The following is an 18,287-nucleotide window of genomic DNA, read 5'->3' as shown; positions in this document are numbered from 1 at the left end:
GAGTCCCTACAATGGCAAGATTGGGTGCGGGCCCGGGTGGTCTCTAGACATTCTCTAGTAGACTCATTATGTCCACCATGCTCGTTGGGTAGAATTCCCTTACTCACGATAATAAGATGACATGTGTGAGCCAGTCGACACCAGTTAGCTCCCTGCCCTGCTCCATCCCGCCTCCTCGTCCTCCTTCTCAGCATCCCTTCCTTCCAGTTTGTCCTTTGCTTTTCCTCCTTCCATTTTTTTTCTTTCCCGATAGATCACACATCTCCATGTTCTCTATTTTTATGCGCCTAAATCAACATTTTTTGTTATGTTGTAGTACTACAAGATCTAATATCCAACGCATGTTGTTCAATTTGTTGTTGAATAATGACCTACCAGACAGTGGCCCCATTTGAGCAAACGTATTATGCACATAATTTCAGAATGCATTTGAAGACAAGGTCATGGCCTCATTAATCTAATGCTTTTTCCAGTTAAGGTCTTAAATAGTAGGAAACGATGATATGCCATGTGTTTTTTTAAATGCTGATTTTTTTTAATCTATTTACCAATTGTCAAAGTAGCACAAAAAACACTAAAAAAATACATTCAGATACATAGACCATCTAACGAGGACTACGAAAACTGAAGGTTATCACCCCTCCAACACTGGAGCCCGGCAAACCATGTGTATAACTAAGAATGCATGCATACATTGATCAGTTGCTTTGGTGTGTATGTAGGGTATACTACACAGTACACACACTGGCCTTGAAAGTGTAGTACCTAGGCTCATGCAGCCTTGTACGAGTTGTGAGTGTTGACCTAACCATACACAAACAAGACGGTTATATCAAACTGCAACAACAAAAATTATAATATCAAGCTACAACATATAGTAACTATGAGAAATGTAAACCTTGATGAAGCTTACTAATTAACCATCACCATAGGTTTCTCTTTGAATTACAGAAAGAACAGAGAAAAGAAATACATGTGGTCAATCGGGTAACTGTTGGTCGCTCATCGATCAGACGGAGCAGGCAGCAGCAATCATTAAGTTGCACACCAACTCTAGTCTATTTTCCCAACGATTTAAGAATAATTGCTTGTCATGTGACCATAAGTGACATGACAGTTACTTGTGTCCTTATTCTAGTCGTGTTTTCTCCCTCCCTTTGATTTCTTCCTTTATACGTATCATTATATGCTGGTACAGTAACCAATGAAATAAAAGAGGCAGCAATATTAAACTAAGCAAATCGAATCGAATGAACAAGAAGAAACAGACAATAAAAGTAGCATTCTAAGAAAAGCAACCGGAGTGACCCTATTTTTCTTCACTGGAGACAAAGGCATGATGCAAGTGAGAGGGATAGCAGCCGCCTCCACCAATCATACGAAGCCACCTTTGCCATGATTCCCCACACTGACATGCACCACACACACTAATGAATTTAAATTCGAAACAAATATAACAGGAAAAAAATAACAAAAGCGAAGCTGCTTCTAACAGTAACCAGTGACCATGAACTGGATAAAAATGGTACAACAATCCTGTACAAAAACGGCTCTCGATCGTGATCATCATCATATGCATGCATGTTTTGCCCCGTCTCGGTCGGCACGTACGTGATGAACTGTTGGACTTAGTTTCCGCATGCATGCAGGGTGGAATGGACCCCGTACTTGTATTTTCGTTACTACATGTAGTCGCTCACATCCAGGAGACAATCGGACAGGTGCATGTCGACGAACAGCCCGGCGGCGTCGGCGCTGATGGCGTCAATATTGCTCGTGTTGGCGCAGAAGGCTGCCGTTGAAGCCGAGTTCACACGCCCCGCGGGGCTCGATGACGGCGTGGATACGCCGGACCCGACGTTGCAGTTGTTGCTACTTGTGACCGTGCTGCTCCACTGCAGGTTCGACGTGTCTGACGCCATCTGCATCAGCGCCGGCATGTAGTCGAGCTCGTTGTCGTAGCTCAGGAGCTGCCCGTAGTCAGAGGCCACCATGTGATCCTGGTGTAGTTGCTGCGCCTGGTTCGCGTGAGCCAGGCCTGGCATTTGGCACGCCGACGCCGAGCTGGGCTGCATGAACATGTCTGCGGCCGTGGCGTGTTGTGGCGGCGCCTGAGAATGAGATACCTGCTGCTGCGCCATCTGCGCCTGGATCAGCCAAGGCAGGAGCATCTGGTGTTCGCTGGTGGGCTGCGACTGCGAGGTGGTGGTGGTCGGGGCTGAGAGGAGGGTGGAGGCGAGGCGGAGGAGGTCCGGGTAGTTGGCGAGCGGCTCGAGGGCGCGGAGCGTGTCGAGGTCGGCCTGCGTGGGGTAGTAGGCGGCGGGCTTGAGGAGCGAGGAGAGGTCGAGGAGGTCGAGGCGCGGGGCGTGGGTGACGGGGTCGATGCCCATGCGCAGGAGGCGCTTGCGGATGTGCGTGTTCCAGTAGTTCTTGATCTCGTTGTCCGTCCGTCCGGGCAGCCTCGCCGCAATGGCTGACCACCTACACAAAGCAATCATGCAGGAATAGAACATCAAGATCAAACTCGCCAGGAAAACCGTACGCCTAGAGTAGCTGCTGCTATAGCTATAGTACTCGTACGTACGTCGTGTTGATGTGAACTGAGTAGTTCGTTCTTACTTGTTGCCGAGGATGCTGTGGAGCTGGATGATGGCCTCCTCCTCCTCGAAGGAGAAGCGGCCGCGCTTGATGTCCGGCCGGAGGTAGTTGGTCCACCGCAGCCGGCAGCTCTTCCCGCACCGCTCCAGGCCTGCACACACACACAGACGCAACACCACAATTAATTATCCATCCATCACCTTTCCGTGCCTCTCGATCAAGCAGCTGCATGTATTCGTCGCTTACCGGCATTCTTGGGGAGGGTGCGCCAGTTGCCCTGGCCGTGCTTCTTGATGTAGGCGACGAGCTTCTCGTCCTCCTCCTGCGTCCACGGCCCCTTCTTCAGCCCGGTCCTGTCGCAGCACGGCGCGCGCCCCATCAACCTACTGTAGATACGGGTCGGGCGATCGAGCAAGCTAGCAGGAAAAGGCTCGGTTTGTCTGGCAGACGCAGTAGAGGATGGTGGGGAGGGAGGTAGCTAGCTACTCGCTAGGAGAGTGTGAAAGAAAACTGGAGGTAGAGGACGGGAGACGAAGGAGTGTGGGGGCGATGGAAAGGCTTATAAAGGGCGCGAGGGCGACGGGCCGGGCGTGGCGGTCCAAGTCAACAGGATTCGGTGCCGGCCTTTGTTTATCGCGGCCGCGACGTGGCTCCCCTGCCTCTGCCTGCGGGCTGCGTCTCGTCGCAGGGCCACGGCCACGGCAGCGACCGGCGGGAAAGCGTCCCGTCCTTCGCCATCCGTTGGATGAGGATGGATGGGTTGCGGCCGGAAAACAAAAAGAAAACGCACGCAGGGCGGGACACCACCCCTCACAAAGTAGCCCGGCGCATCCCACGGCACGCGCTGGCGTGCCACCCCGACTGTCCCATCGCTGCAGGCAAAGCTAGCCTCGTCGAACGAACATTGTCTTGTGTTTTGACTAAGATAATCACATGTGTCAATCCTTAGAGCAACTCCAATGCATCGTCCGTCCGTATCTGTTTGAATCGACACGGATAAAAATGAAAACCCAACGCTTCGACCTAAACCTAGTGCCCGCGGGTTTCATTTTCGGTCCCAAATTACGTCTGAGGGGGTGTTCTATTCCAACGGACTGACTTTTTTTAGTTTCAGGGACTAAAAAAAGTCCCTTCAGTAGAGTATTTTTCTAGTCCCTTAGGTCTTGTTTGATACTAGTGTATTTTAGGGAATTAGTGGGGATTATCCCGGTCAAACTCATAAATCCCCACATATTCCATAACAGCATTTGGTTCTAGTGTATTTGACATGTTTCATCCCCACATTTCTCCATAAATCCCTAAATTCTAATGCATTTTTCTCAATACACAATACACTACCACTACCTAATGGATTGGGGATAAATGAAATTTGAAGGAATTGGGTGAAGGTTGGGGTTTCACCCAATCCCTGTGGGGATTATCCTCACAAATCTACTCAAAAACCCTAGTACCAAACAAGACCTTAAGGAAAAGTCCCCCGTCCCTCCTATTTGGTTATACAGGGACTAAAAAAGACTTTTTTTAGTCTAATCCATGTAAACAAACAGGGCCTGAAATGCGTCGGCGCGGACGCGACGTGCGTCTTCTCATGTTCGTGGCCGTCCACACGTGACGCCCGATCAAAATCAGCATTGTCTTTATTAACGACGACCGTCCACCGCCGGTCTCACGTGTCAGCGTCCCACATGCGGCCATTTTTAATCCGAACGGGGGGGGGGGGGTCGGGTCCTCTTCCTAGCCACCCGTTGCTCCCTCGCCAACGGCAAACCATACCCACCATGGATTTCTTCTCCAGCAAAGACAAGCGCAAGTCCCCAACCTTCTTTGTTCGTACGTTCCCGTTGCCGGAGTCTTTCCCGTCTGCCTGTGTGGCAGGTCAGCATACGAGTACACCAGGCAAGCTGGCACTGGAAACACTGCGTCCCCCTCCCCTACCCCGATGTCACATTGCCGCACAACTAGCATTTGGTACAGCCACTAGCGAACAACGTCGCCGCCGCCTGGAAGACGGCCTTCCTCTGGGCTGGCCTGGTGCCGACGCTCGTCGAACTCACCGGCCCCGACTACGACGACGAGGAGGAGGACGCCTATGGCAATGCTCCTCTTCGTTTTTAGTTTATTTTTTTAATGTAACATGGGACTATCGTCGACCTTTTAGGTCGGAATAAATATTTAACTAATGGTTTTAATATTCTTAAAATATTTTTTTGTTTTTTCATGCCGTTTAAATATGGATCATGGTTGTGTTGAATGCAAACGTCGATCCAATTGTAAAAGCAAACACGAAAGCACACCGGATCGATCTAAACGAACAAAATAAGAACAAAACGCACGTTCACTTGGCTCTTGCGGTTGGAGTTGCTCTTATGGAGTAGATCAGCAGAGCGTGGTTGCTTCCTCCACCCTTGGCATTTTGCCCATGCCATTTGTACCGATCGTATACATGTTGACTCCCGGACAGCTGAATTAGCGGTGGTAGAACCTAGGCCCCATCAGGCTGAACTAGGAAACAAAACGCAATGATGGAGTGAAAAAACAGTCAACTGTATCATACTTTTTTTACCACTAAACCAACACAGGGTCTACGTACGTACCGGGTAAATTTCTTGGCGGGCAAAACGTCCAAGTGAAGGTCCAATCCAATCCATCGATCTTCGATTGACTCGTGCTCTGCCACTCCCCGTCGGCTAGCTGGCGTTGACGAACGCCGCCTGCCCTGCCCCGCCCGGCCCTCCTGCGCCACCTCGCCCAGCTGACGGCCCAGACTCGTGCCGGCCTGGCCAACTCTCTATCCCTAGCACGTCCTCGTGGTCGAGGAACTGCACGGACACTGCTGCATGGAAGGAAAAACGCAGTGCTCCCACGGCCACGGGCCATGGCAGCAGCAGGAGGACAGGAGGGGGCCAGCACGAGCGATAAACCGGCAGAGCGACAGAGGCCCGCGTGCAGCTTTCCTTTTAATTCCTGTGCCTTGGCGCCGTACGTCGTCGCTAGCCGCCACGCCGGCCGGCCGCACGACAGCCCCGCCGTGGTCCGTAACCAAAAGAAAGATCTGACTAAAGGAGGCCGGCGCGCCACGCGCATGCATGCATGTGTTCGAACTCGAATTCGTGTTGGAGTCGACGTCGACGACCGAGATCTATCTATCTGCGGATCCTGTAGATCCCGACGTGGCCAAAAAAAAAAAAACCTTTTTTTTGGCTCGCTCGTCTTTACACTTGTCGTGTAAAACGGTCGACGTGCGTACGTACGTACGCCGTGTGCCGGGGCGGCCGGCGACCGTGTGCGTGGCTGACAAGCACGCAGGTGTGCACAGGTGTGCGGCAAAAAGGCTCGATGGGGCGTTCGTCCGAAGGATTCGTGTGCTTCTTTTGTGTGCAATTGCGAGTCGTAGTTCGTGTCCCTCCACAACCAGCAGGTCAGGTTTCTTCGCTGATATTACTAGTTAATACGTAAAGTGAAAACAAATGTCAAAAAAGTTTGCCCAAGCAAATCAGAGAGTGTGTAAAGGAGGATGGGAGTGACATCAAGCCAGGAAAATGCGACCAGCTGGGGGAGAACATTTGTTACCACCTTGTTGTACGGATGCAATCTAGCGAGTGAACGAAGCATGAACGATTCATGTCGCAAGTGAAGACTTATACATGGAGTAGTACAATACAATATGTACTCCCTCCGTCCCAAATTTCTTATTTTAAGTTTGTCTAAAAATTAATGTATCTAAATACTAAAACTTGATTAGATACAAGATCTCGGTAAAACTGGATGAAAGTGAAACACACTTGGCATTTAGCATCGTCTTCTTTTCTTTTTTGTCTTGGTTCCATGAATCACCCCCAAAACACACTTGGTAAGCTTCCTTGGGTAGGGACGCGTGTCTGCCAATCGAGCTTGTAGTGTCCATGTCAATTGACCTTTTGTACATCACAATAATTGCTCCACGCATACGGCACACATCAAGCCATTCGTACATGACTACTCCAAATATAAGGTGATTTAATAGTTTCCAAATAGCCATTCGTACAACACAAGAGCACGAACGGAACACTAAGTTGTTGATTTAATAGTTTCCAAATATAAGGTGACGCAAAAATAGTTAGCAGCGCAGACGAAACAAACGAGAGCAGGTTTAATTTAGCTGATGAGCATGCATAGCTACAAATAGAAGGTTAGGAGAAGAAACGAAAGGAAAGCCAAAGTGTGCAGCTTACGGCAAAGTTAACAATGCACAGATATCTCATCCACCCCATCAAACGCGCAACTAAAACAGTCAATGCCCTATAGAATGCTTGCTTGCAGTTAATACTAATGTAAGGATTAATAATAAACCGTGTTGCCCAACTACAAACATGTACCACCACCCCCTGATTATTAGCCAGCTTACTTGTCTAGCCCTCCAAACTAAGGCACCCATCTTATAGTAATTACTTTAAGCAAAGGCGTAACCAAGTCCAAATTAGGCAAAGCGAATAGTATGCCGGTCGCTCCACTAACGGTACGGATTCACACAGCAACATTATAATTTTCGGAGGCAGCAGCGTCCGTTTCCAAATGCAAACATCACTCACGTATGTCATGAAAATAACCCGGCGTCCAATAGAACAGTGCTGTCTTGAACTAGTTGGCCGACCGTCCTTCTCAGACTTTTAATTGGGGAGCATGGGCATGCCTGCATGCAATCAATGGCCTACATGCAATCACTGTTTCGGTTAAGGGTAATCCATGCCTGCAGCTAACCTTTTTTTTTACCACATAGTGCTAGTCAGAAGCACTCAATGAATCGATCGAGCATGCGTACGTGACGAGCTCAGTTGCACTACCTGAAAATCTACCGGCGTGTGATTAGACGGGCGCGCAGACGTAACGGCGACAGCGCCTCGCCGTGTGAGCGCGGCGTGCACACCTGTGAAGGTGAAGTGCCAGCGAGCAATGCTTGCCGATGCTTCCGTGGATGGACCCGAGTAGTTTAACATGTGTCCGTGCATGGATCGCTAGCTATTAGGACTAGGCAAAATATAGTGCTGAAAGTAGTGCCAGTGAGATCACACGCACTCGCTCGCAGCTTCCACTGGCGATCGTTGTTCATACGGCGACGCAGATAGTACTAGTACAGCATGCAGTACGTACGCATGGCAGTGGCACATATATATATGCATACGTACGTGTACTATACCATATATAAGCAGCCTACCTAGCCTTTTATTTTGGCGTTGAAGCGGCCTACCTAGCTTAGCTAGTAGATTTGTTGCAAGACTTGACCGGTTGTCGTGTTCGTAAATAAGACGAACAAGCTAGACACATGCATACATGTCACACCATTTGCTTTGTTATTATACGCCATGAGATACGGTGATACACACGCATAGCGTATACAATTAACCCACCTACCTAGCTACTTAATCAGGCAGAGCGCACAGCCAGCTAGATTTGGTAGTAACTTAACTCTAATTATCAATCAATCAACATATATATAAGCCGCATACGCCTCCATGTCTCTCGCCATGGAGACACCGTCCCTCTTAATTTCACGCACTACTCAAAAACAAACTCAAAGCAGTTTTCAAGCAAAAGCCAATACACACGCCCTGAAATTAACAACCATTAGCCCGCACACACCAACACCAAGCTCTTAAGTATTCCCGTAATACCTGATCGGGGGTTCACGTGGCGCGAGATGAGGATTCCATGCCGTATCCCCTGCCCGAAACGGAGCGCCGCTTACGTCGCCCCCTTTTGACCTAGGCGACGCACACACCACACCACCTGATTGGCGCCTACGTGTCCCCGGGCCTCCAATAGTCTAGGCGCTACGGCGTCCTTCCCTTTCTCTATACGCGCGCGTACATAGTTAATTCGCGGTTGGGTGATCCGGGAGATCTCCGTGAGGTCACCCCGGCCCGGTCTCGCCTGCTTCATCCTAACATTGACGTCTATATATCCTATCCAAACCCTGTAAATAATTTGTGTGTTTTTAGCCTGGGGTCTGTGGATTTGATTGTTTATAGAGGGCAGCAAACGAACGGATTGGAAGAGCAAACCGTGCGTTAGATACTGTAGATTAATGTGGAGCTGGCTAGGCCTAAGACAACTCTGACTTTGTCTCGCAGATGCACTTTACGCGGATGTGATCGCGTTTTCTACTCGGGGATGGTTGATTGATTTGATTAATTAGCACCTGTGAACGCGGATCAGATCAAGCAATGCAAGGTAAAATAGTACACTCCAGCTAGTAGAGTACTTACTACGCATGAGCCAAATAATATTTACCTCCTTTGTTTGTAGTACAGGGCATGCATGAATAGTTAAGTGCATTATCTGAACCTGATTCTGCTAGAACATTCATTTGGTGATCAGGCATGCATGAACATGATTGAGAGGTTAGTTAATTGCAATAGCTGTGACGATCTCCTATGCGAATATTTTCTTTTTTGGGGGGCATCTCCGTGAGTCTGTATGTGATCACTGTTCATGCGTGCGCTCCGTATAAAACTATAGTATTTGCATGGGGTGGGGTGGTCGAGGTACGTACATACGTGGATCCGTGGATGAGGTGTCAACAAACTGTCAACTCAACATACAAACTGGCGCCTCCGTTGCATCACGCCCAGCTGCTCCATATAAATATTTGGATCAGTGGCCAGGATGAGGCACCCGTGGCTGTGGTTGTGTTTGGTTGTGACCTGGATCGCCTCCGCCTATAGTTAGCGAGAAGAGTAGATGGGCGGGAAACATTATTATTTCATGTCATGGCCCATGCATATCGTACTTGCTCCCTGGATGCATATGGTGGCCTGGAAACGGCAACAAGATTAATTTTCTAGGGGTGTATCTTGTGCGACATTATTGTCATCTGGATGCGGCAAGTTGGTGGCATAAAACAGCTAGCACACTTGGTTCCGTATATTTGCCTTGGACCTTGGTCGATTCAGCATATGGGTCGTCAGAGCATCAGAGGACAATTCATGATACTAGTAGAGTACAACCTGTGGCTACAAAGAGAAGGAGAAATTAATGTTCAAATGTCTGACTGAAAAGACGTGCTGAGGAGCAGTGGCGGAGCCACCGCCCAGCTACCCTGGGCAGTTGCCCAGGCTCACCTTGCAATCTCTTCCTTAAAATAATGATAAGGATGAAGAAAATTCAGTTTTTCCATGAACGAATCACAAAATAGCAGCCGGCCATTAGGAGCCTTCATATGTAGCTCAGGGTACTACATTGAGCTGGCTCCGCCACTGCTGAGGAGTATATAAATCGGAATTATTCAGGACATCTGGTGCCTGTTTTCAGCTGTTCATATGTGGTACATTGGCTGGCCGTTCCGACGCTAGCTCATGCTCATGCTCATGCACTAGGAGAGAGTTTTCACCATGCTGTTAAGTGAGATACACAAATCTCAGTTGCGTGGCTCAAATACACGAAACCCGCGCCGACATGGCCCGATCTCAGACGCCAGCGCAAATAGTCGTTCACCAGTGCATAACTACATATGATACTTGAGAGCATTGTATTGCTACTTACTACTGGTAATCTCTTGGGCAAGAGCGGCACAGGCTCGCTGCATACACTTTGGCGGCATCTGAAGTCCAACCACTTGTACACTTGTCATTTCCGCTGGTCAATCAGGCGGGGTTTGCTGACTCTTGGCAAAGCATGGGCGGTTCCTGCAGCAAGCGACAGTCAGGCAGCGTTTCAGATCAAGTTAACTCTCCTGATGCCTTCAAGAACTCAATTTCACCCTGACAGCTAGGCCAGCTTTGCTTACGCGGCAGAGCTATTTTGAAGACGCGTACCAAAGTCAGCATAGGGTACAGCAAGAAGATATAGCATCTGATCAGTAGCCTTTCTTATTATGCACATCAAAGTCAGCAAGGAAATAACATGAGTCATCTGATCTCGGCCTACTGAAACTCGCGGCCGGTGGAGGTACGTGTCACGGGAGAAGCCAACGGATCAGTGTTCAGACCATGCTTAGAAGGTGCCCGTTTTGCGTTAAGCTGCGGGTTGCTATCCCGCAAGCTTCCGGGTGTCTTTTTCTTGGGCTTGAATTGGTGGCCAAACATGTTGCGAGGTGCAGCGATGTCAGATTGGTCCGAGATTTCGCTTCTCTTTGCATGAATGAAGCCTTTGGTTCAGGGGTGCGCCCGCCTGCGTGGACGGCGTGCGACCATGCAATGCAATGCAGCCTTCTCAGGGTTATCCAACAGATTCAGAGACCCTGAAGTCCCAACGATTGTAGAACTCTGAAAGCAACTTCCAGCATGCATGGTATCGCATTTCACGCCTATGGCTTCTGGGTGAAGTTGCTTGACAAGTTCATTCACGTGCTCATTAGTCAAAGGCAGCTGTGCTATTGATTCATGTAAATGTTCTGGACAAGGCTGTGGTTTATCTCTCTGAATGCGAGACCTGATACAGAGCACACGGCAAAACGTTACAGACGAAACAAAATCATGCTCCTGTTCGAAGATGCCCAACATTGCATCAACTATTTGTAGTTTGCAGAGATGAGTTCGACGAGCTTGTCGTGCAGAGCGCCGTTTGTCACAAGAACACCGCCTGAAGGGTACAGAATTCTGCGCCCTGTTAGGTCAGCTGCAAGATCCAACGGTTCCCCACTCCAGTCGCTGATCTGTCAGTTTCAACAAATTGCAATGTTACAAAGGTTTATAATATTAATGCCGGTGAATCAACAGAACAAATGTACGTTTCACTGAGTTCAGGCTGAACAGAGGAGGAATATACCTGACCGCCAGCTTCCTGCACACAAATCATCCCAACAGCATGATCCCAAGCCTATGCAAACAGTGGGAGTAGTAGAGAAGGTCAGCGTATGTGTAAACATAATCCCAAGTTGTTTAACTTGTCATGCAGAACCATTGAAATTTCAAGCAAGAGGACACCTTGATTTGAGTGTTCACCCGTGCTCGACTGAAAAACACCGAGGCTCTCCCAGATGCTACCATTATATATTTGCACAAGCTACAAAACATCAGCAAGACCATCATCACTCGTCAATGATCAGTCTAAGACAGTCAAATGCATTTCCACTATCAACCTAAGATACTTTTCTAATACAGTGGTAATAAATAGAAAATTCAACAAACCTGCCACAGCAAGCATATCGGAGAAGAATTTTATTCCCATCTCGAGTATCAGATTCATCCGTCGTTGAGTCAAAGAGGAGAGATAATGGTATCATGTTCCAAGTTTGGCTATCCGGAATGCAGAAGCGTGCCATGTGCACAACTGAACATGCATCAACAAAACATCTCTTCCAAACATCCTGTGCTGTGGTGAACTGGCCAATCTCAGGAGACAAGTGCCTAGACCAAGTACCACAGCCTACATGAGACACCATAAGGATGCCATTGCCAGGACAGGCATCAAGATTTTCTTCTTTCTTGTTTTCCGTGGTATCATTGGTCCAATTTGGACATCCCATCACTCCTACTGCTACCTTTCCGTTCACCACAAGAGCCAAACCCACCTTAAGACAAAGCAAGAAAAGCTTCATATCAGAAGAAAAATAATACAAAATCGAAGTGACCATGATCTATTGCTCAGATGGTACTTACATAGAAATTAGAAAACATGCATCTGCAAATTCAGACTGAACAGCTACTACAGAAGAACAAGCAAAAATGGCATTTACACATCCTAATTTTCAAACTAGGTACACATACAAATAGTCAAGCATGCGTCATCGTGACACCTTCTAATACAACACACATATTGATGCGTGTTCAAGTCCCATAATGTCCAGAAAATGCTCATAACAAATGTGTATGCTGGTACAATTCTGTACCAACGGCTGTACTCCCAAGTTTCAGTATGCAATCAACAATAACCCAATGATGAGCCTTTATAATGAATACAGAGCAAAGATAGAATCCTCAGGACTGGCAACCCCGCCAAGAGAGGATGGACACAACCTTGCCCCCTACGCAGCAAATCACAGAACATGGTGCTCCACCTATGCCTGTTAAGCCCCTTTGCTAAATTTGTACATAATACAGTACCCAGCTGGCTAGGTTGTGACACCATGAACTTTGTGGACTCTTACAACTTGGCTTCCCTGTCAGCTTTATGACTAGAGAAAAGTACCATTTACAAAAGAAAAGCGTCAAATGACTTCAACGGATTAGTTATTCATAGCCGGTTGAATTTATGCTAGAGGAGTAGTAGAATCTTGCAGACTCAATCCTTAAGCCCACTACAGATTACATCCAAAGTTCGTGAAGACAATAAACAATGGGATGGAGCAATGATAGACTACTAGCTATCCATTCTAATGGCGTTTCTGCAAGCTCTTGTACAGATTAAATAGTTTTGGCACTTAGCTGTTTGTCTTTTAGCCCCTTGTACATAAACTTTCCCTCCCATAAAATAATTAGGCAGAGATTCTGCCGTTCATTCAAGCAAAAAGAAACAAATAAACAGAGAGCTGTACCACATACAGAGCATCATCTCCTTTCAAGAAACCTTTAGTGCCGTCAATTGGATCAAGTACCTTCAAAACCACAGCATCATCATAACTCAGTGGAACAAACTTTTACAGATCCTGATGTACGACTAATGAAAACTTGGGCAGTTTACCCAATAAGTAGCAGGATTTGAATCAAAGGAGACAGCATCCTTGCCTCCTCTATCAATAGCTCTCAACACATCATCATGAGTTAAAGTTGAACCCCTATTTTTCACTTTGTCTGCGACAGCACTTGAAATTGACTCAATGAGTAAATTACCACTGTTATCATCAGGATTAGATGACTTCAGAAATGCTGAGTCCTCTTCTGCCACCAGAGGTATTGATGGAAACAGTTGCTGGAGCTCTTCCAGTAGCACAAGGGTAAATATGGCATCAGATAAAGGCACAAAGTGCATATGGTAAGCTGAACTAAGGAACTATGCTATGAATTACCAAAGCTGATAAGGGCCTGAACTCCAAAATCTGCAATTGTCACAGGACTTTGGTCATTCTTTTCAAGAATCTTCCTTCCACCTGAAAGAAGTGATCTCTTCACCTGTCAAGGCATACAAATTAACCAGCAAAATGTAGCTTAGGTCATCAGCTAGATATTCGATGACATGCTAGGCAGTAGCCATCTGAATTTCTTACATCAGAATTAAATGATGCACTGAGAAATCACAAAGTCAAAGTTTGGGTCTAGTGCAGTCTATTGCTGCTGAAACCTTTGGGGCTTCCGTTTTTACTTATGCTCTTTTCAGTAACCGCAACAAAACTGACTAGACCAAAATTAGTCTTTGCCTATTTGAACCTAAACGAAGACCTGATACACAAGAGATATTTCTGGCTTCAGTAAATTGCATATTTCCTAACTATCCCATAGTTTATCGTCATTTTCAGGTATACATGGTTATATTTTGGAAAGAACTTAGACATACTAAACTGAGTGATGACAATACTTCAGAAATAAGCGGTGCATAATATGATCCATATGATGTCTATGTCTGGGGGAGCCAGAAATGGTCATGCACCAGTGCAAACTGTCCCTTCTTGACTGCGGTCTGGAGCCACGCTAAAGATTGGACGGGAGAGAATATGGATATGGCGGTCGACCTACGCTTTTATCCACCATGGCAGTCTCGCACTGGTGGGACGAGATGATCTCCAATGGACTGAAGGAGCTCAAGAGACGCCGGAGTGGTATTCTCTTATACACGTTGTGTAACATATGGAAGGAACACAACGTCGCTCTTCAGCGGAACCCGCCTCATCCATTTTGAGGTTGCCGCTGTGGTTCTCGAGGATATCAACCAACATGACATGTCTTTTGGGCACGCCCATGCCACGGAGAGTATTGGCTATAAGGTAATAGTCAGTCTGTTCCTGTCTTAGGGTTTCCGCCAAGTTCCCTTCAAAAAAAACTTGGCACCTCTGTACATAAACCTTCTTCTTCGTCTAAATGAAAAGAAAGTGCTCCTGACGATTCCTTGGGGAAAAAATGAAGTATATATTATTGTTGTTCTACTCTGTATATAGTTAAAATTTGTCTAAATGAGATTATGTACTTATTATGATCACACTCACATGGCGACCACAAGACACAACTGTGTTTTAGAATAGGTAAATCATTTTGATGATTTTACTAAAGCTACGGAGTACATGAAATGACTGGATTTTCTCTGTGTCTAGCATACTGCATTATGCATTGGATGCTTAAAATGTTCTTGTCTTGCAAAACTTTACCCAGAAATAAACCTCTTCACACAATACGTCTCATGCTTTATCAAACCTTCTCCATGTCAGCATTGCAAATAATTGACTTGTCAGTGTTCCACGGAGCTTTTGAACTCTTTTTTCCGAAAGAAATATCAACACCTTAGGAATTGATTTGAGAGGATAAAAGGCAAATTAGTTGATCCTTTGTTGCCATCCAATTTTACGTCAAGAGAGTGACTTTACAGTGTTAAATCACCACTATGGCACCGAATGGCAACTACCCCGGCGCCGAATCTGAAACCAAGAGGATGGGGATGATGTCAACTCACGTCTACGCATAGGCGGCAGGCGCGCTCGACAGAGGCGGCGGCCGCGGCGAGCTCGCGGTGGTGGGGAGCGCGCTCTGGCAGGAAAGGGAGATCGCATCCATCCTCCGCGGCCGCCCTGTGCAATAACAAAGAGATGAGCCGACGAGGCGGCGGCGGCGGCTGCTACCGAAAATCACATCGAAGAGTGGATGTATGGCCTGGGAGCTTGCGAGGGCAACCTTATGGAGATGCGAGAGGGAGGAGGCGTCGGCGGGGCGAATAGCCGGCGGCGGCCGACGAGGAGACGGTGCGGCGGAAGCGAGAGGTGGAGGAGCGGCATGTGTGATGTGGGTGTGTGTGTGGCGGGAGCAGGACGGCTGATACTGTTGCAACACGTTTTATTTTTTTTATTTGAGAAAGTTTATTTTTCTCAGATACGCACGAGTGCGCACACTATATATACTAGCACAAATGTCATTGCGTTGCAACGGGAAATAAGTATGATGTACCATGTTTTAAAATAAACAATGTAATTATCCTTCCCTGAAATCTAAGACGTACGTTAAAATAATATAGAGTACAAACTAGAAAAAACTTAAATATTTGAATTTTTGGTGCATATGAATGAAGGCATGATATTCCGTCAAACAATGTAGTGCCGAATGTGCCTAAATCATAGGCACAAGAAAAAATTTCTACCATTGACAATCCATGTGCGTTGATAAATGAATAATTTTTCAAATTTGCATTTGGTACATGCTTTTTTAGCAGAATTCACTACTCCCTCTTGAAAATATAACCATGATAGTTGATAGGTTGGTGCGATCATTAGATGAAGAAGATTACAATCAGTGTGGCTGATGGGACAGCAGTCCATTTGACAAGTGCTGGAACTCCAATTTGTATGTATAAAATCAATCTCTCTTGAAACATATTAAATTTGATGATAATTTTTGTAATATATGAATATTTTAAAAAGTATTGAGTCTATCAAAGAAAGTGTAGAAAAGCTAAACAGAGTTGATAAGTGCTGGAACTCCAATTTGTATATATAAAATCAATCTCTCTTGAAACATATTAAATTTGATGATAATTTTTGTAATATATGAATATTTTAAAAAGTATTGAGTCTATCAAAGAAAGTGTAGAAAAGCTAAACAGAGAAGCCGGACCGAATTCTCGTAATGTACGAAACATCTACTCATTAGAAAAGAAAAAGGAAGTAGATGGGATCAAACCTGCGTCTTCGGCTTAGAAGAGCAAGGACCTCTCCATCCCACTAGGGCTTGAGTGTTGACATATTATGGCATAGCTCGATATAACCAATACGCGTCGGGTGATGACTTAAAGAAAAACTGAAGCGTTTTTTAACTTACGGTTGGCATGGTGGGTAATTTATGCGAACTTCGGGGGCATTATCCATGACGTACGGGCAAAAGTTATCCATGCTTTATTAGTAGGTATAGATAAAAGAAGAAAATGGGGGGAAAGAGCCCCTCCACGTTGGAGATTACATGTTACATAACTCCAACTCCACCCCATCTCAAACTACTATGTTCTCTCTCTCGCCCACCTTTCTACACCCACAAGTAGGGCCTCTACATCACCCTTAAAGATGCCCGCTCGCTTCCAAATTCTACCCTCAGCAACAATTGTAGCTATTACATGAAGCCATGAAGGTGTCGCACCATAAAAAACAATCGCATTCCTATGCTTCCATAGCTCCCGCATCATCAGCATGACAAGGGCCCGAACATCTCTCATGCATAAGCGTGTGCCTGTCATGGTGTTGCACCATTCCGCCAGCACCGTGTGAGGGCCCGATGTCCACTCTGGTTTATCCAAGGCCAGAAAGATGGCAATCCATATCTCTCGAGCCAGCACGCATCCAACCAAAATGTGGTTGATGCTTTCTTCCTCCTGATCGCAAAACGGACAAGCGTCCTAATGATCCAATCCACGGCGTGCCAGTCTATCCGAGGTCCAAGAGCGATTCTGAAAAGCTGTCCATGCAAAGAAGCGACATCGCAAAGGTGCTTTTGACTTCCACGTAAAATCCGTCGTCGGGGTTACTTCCTTTCCCCAGAACTTTGCCGCATACGCAGTCCTCACCGAGAAGGAGCCATTGGCCTCCCAAGACCAGAAAGTGGTGTCTTCCGTGTCAGTCTGAAGTTGAACGTTCTCCATTAGGTCCCAGAGCATTATGAATTCCTGAAGTGCATGTTCCGTCATCTTCGGTCCCACATCTGCGGCCCAACAGCCATGCTGGACTCCTTGGCTTACCGTTCTGGACTTGCGAATCCTCCTCTCCACCCGACCATATAGGGTGGGCACCAACTCCTCCAAACGTGACCCATTTAGCCACCTATCCTCCTAGAACATCGTGCTATTGCCATTCCCCACCTTACTCATTATCGCACCTCTTGTTAGAGCATATTTCTCCATATGTGGTTTTGGTAATTGATGACAATTCCTATGGACTAATGGTTGCCTTAAGTTATATTTATAGGATTTGTCCATAGGCACTTCTTGAAGTCCATCTGTTGGGTTCAAGGAGTTTATATGATGACCAAGATGGTATTCAAGATATTATCCAAAGAATGGTCATAGAGACACAAGGTTTATCGAGATCGTCAGACAAAAAGTAAATCAAGATGACCAACACACAAAGCGTACAAGATGTACCGAGAGGGATCAAGTGATCCCATGGTATGGCAAGCATTGTCCATTACGTGTTTGTGTACTAACCCATGGTCTTCGTGAGAGTTCTATGTGGGGGTTAGGTGTGTTTCCATGGGCTTGCGTCAAAAGGAAGATCTCATACAACCCATGAAGGATGATGTCAAGTGGTGATCGTCATCAAGATTGCGGTGTACAAGTTCAAGTGGATCGGCATGAATATATCATGCTTGAAGCTTGCCGTCCATTGTGGTGGCAATGGACTTGTGAAGATATGCTGAAGAGTGGCTCACCCATAGTGAGTATGGGGGAGCAATCAACTAGTCTTCATCAAGCCAACACAATCAAGAAAGGTGGTCCATCTTGAGGAAGCCAAGAGCATCATCATCTAGCTCAAGAGGACGAGGTGCAAGGTATAGGTTTGCCCTTGATAGGTTTTTTGTTTTAGGATAGATTGTCGTACTGTCAAGGGGGGCTCTCAATTGAGTAGCTTGATCATATCGTTCGTTGAGAGCTCA

At 46.6% G+C, this 18,287-nt stretch overlaps 2 protein-coding genes across 2 annotated transcripts; both read right to left on the bottom strand.

Moving 5' to 3' along the window:
* Window positions 1-1,431: 1,431 nt before the first annotated feature.
* On the bottom strand, window positions 1,432-3,131 carry LOC123429866 (transcription factor MYB41-like). Its single transcript, XM_045113842.1, has 3 exons — window positions 2,845-3,131; window positions 2,620-2,749; window positions 1,432-2,481 (listed from the first exon to the last, which is right to left on the bottom strand). The coding sequence occupies exons 1-3, from the start codon at window positions 2,975-2,977 to the stop codon at window positions 1,683-1,685; spliced, it is 1,062 nt and encodes a 353-aa protein (XP_044969777.1). The 5' UTR covers window positions 2,978-3,131; the 3' UTR covers window positions 1,432-1,682.
* A 7,795-nt stretch (window positions 3,132-10,926) lies between these two features.
* Window positions 10,927-15,460, bottom strand: LOC123425714 (putative PAP-specific phosphatase, mitochondrial). Its single transcript, XM_045109425.1, has 9 exons — window positions 15,330-15,460; window positions 15,112-15,226; window positions 13,520-13,622; window positions 13,195-13,430; window positions 13,049-13,108; window positions 11,703-12,085; window positions 11,499-11,577; window positions 11,341-11,391; window positions 10,927-11,227 (listed from the first exon to the last, which is right to left on the bottom strand). Exons 1-9 carry the CDS (start codon window positions 15,428-15,430, stop codon window positions 11,084-11,086), a joined length of 1,272 nt encoding a protein of 423 aa, XP_044965360.1. The 5' UTR covers window positions 15,431-15,460; the 3' UTR covers window positions 10,927-11,083.
* Between the last annotated feature and the right edge of the window lie 2,827 nt (window positions 15,461-18,287).

This window comes from Hordeum vulgare, chromosome 2H (genome assembly GCF_904849725.1).
Source record: "Hordeum vulgare subsp. vulgare chromosome 2H, MorexV3_pseudomolecules_assembly, whole genome shotgun sequence".
In the NCBI taxonomy this organism is placed as follows: domain Eukaryota; kingdom Viridiplantae; phylum Streptophyta; class Magnoliopsida; order Poales; family Poaceae; genus Hordeum; species Hordeum vulgare.
Note: the sequence above shows the minus strand (reverse complement) of the source record. Positions and strands in the feature narration are given on the sequence as shown.

Excerpts from the sequence above, each read along its gene's own strand:
- LOC123429866 (XM_045113842.1), bottom strand. The coding sequence starts at position 2,977 with ATGGGGCGCGCGCCGTGCTGCGACAGGACCGGGCTGAAGAAGGGGCCG. Across the intron at positions 2,750-2,844 it reads CACCCTCCCCAAGAATGCCG|GCCTGGAGCGGTGCGGGAAG; the intron begins GTAAGCGACGAA and ends GTGTGTGTGCAG. Across the intron at positions 2,482-2,619 it reads CACAGCATCCTCGGCAACAA|GTGGTCAGCCATTGCGGCGA; the intron begins GTAAGAACGAAC and ends TGCTTTGTGTAG.
- LOC123425714 (XM_045109425.1), bottom strand. The coding sequence starts at position 15,430 with ATGCCGCTCCTCCACCTCTCGCTTCCGCCGCACCGTCTCCTCGTCGGC. Across the intron at positions 11,578-11,702 it reads CGATATGCTTGCTGTGGCAG|CTTGTGCAAATATATAATGG; the intron begins GTTTGTTGAATT and ends GATGTTTTGTAG. Across the intron at positions 11,228-11,340 it reads TGCAGGAAGCTGGCGGTCAG|ATCAGCGACTGGAGTGGGGA; the intron begins GTATATTCCTCC and ends TGAAACTGACAG.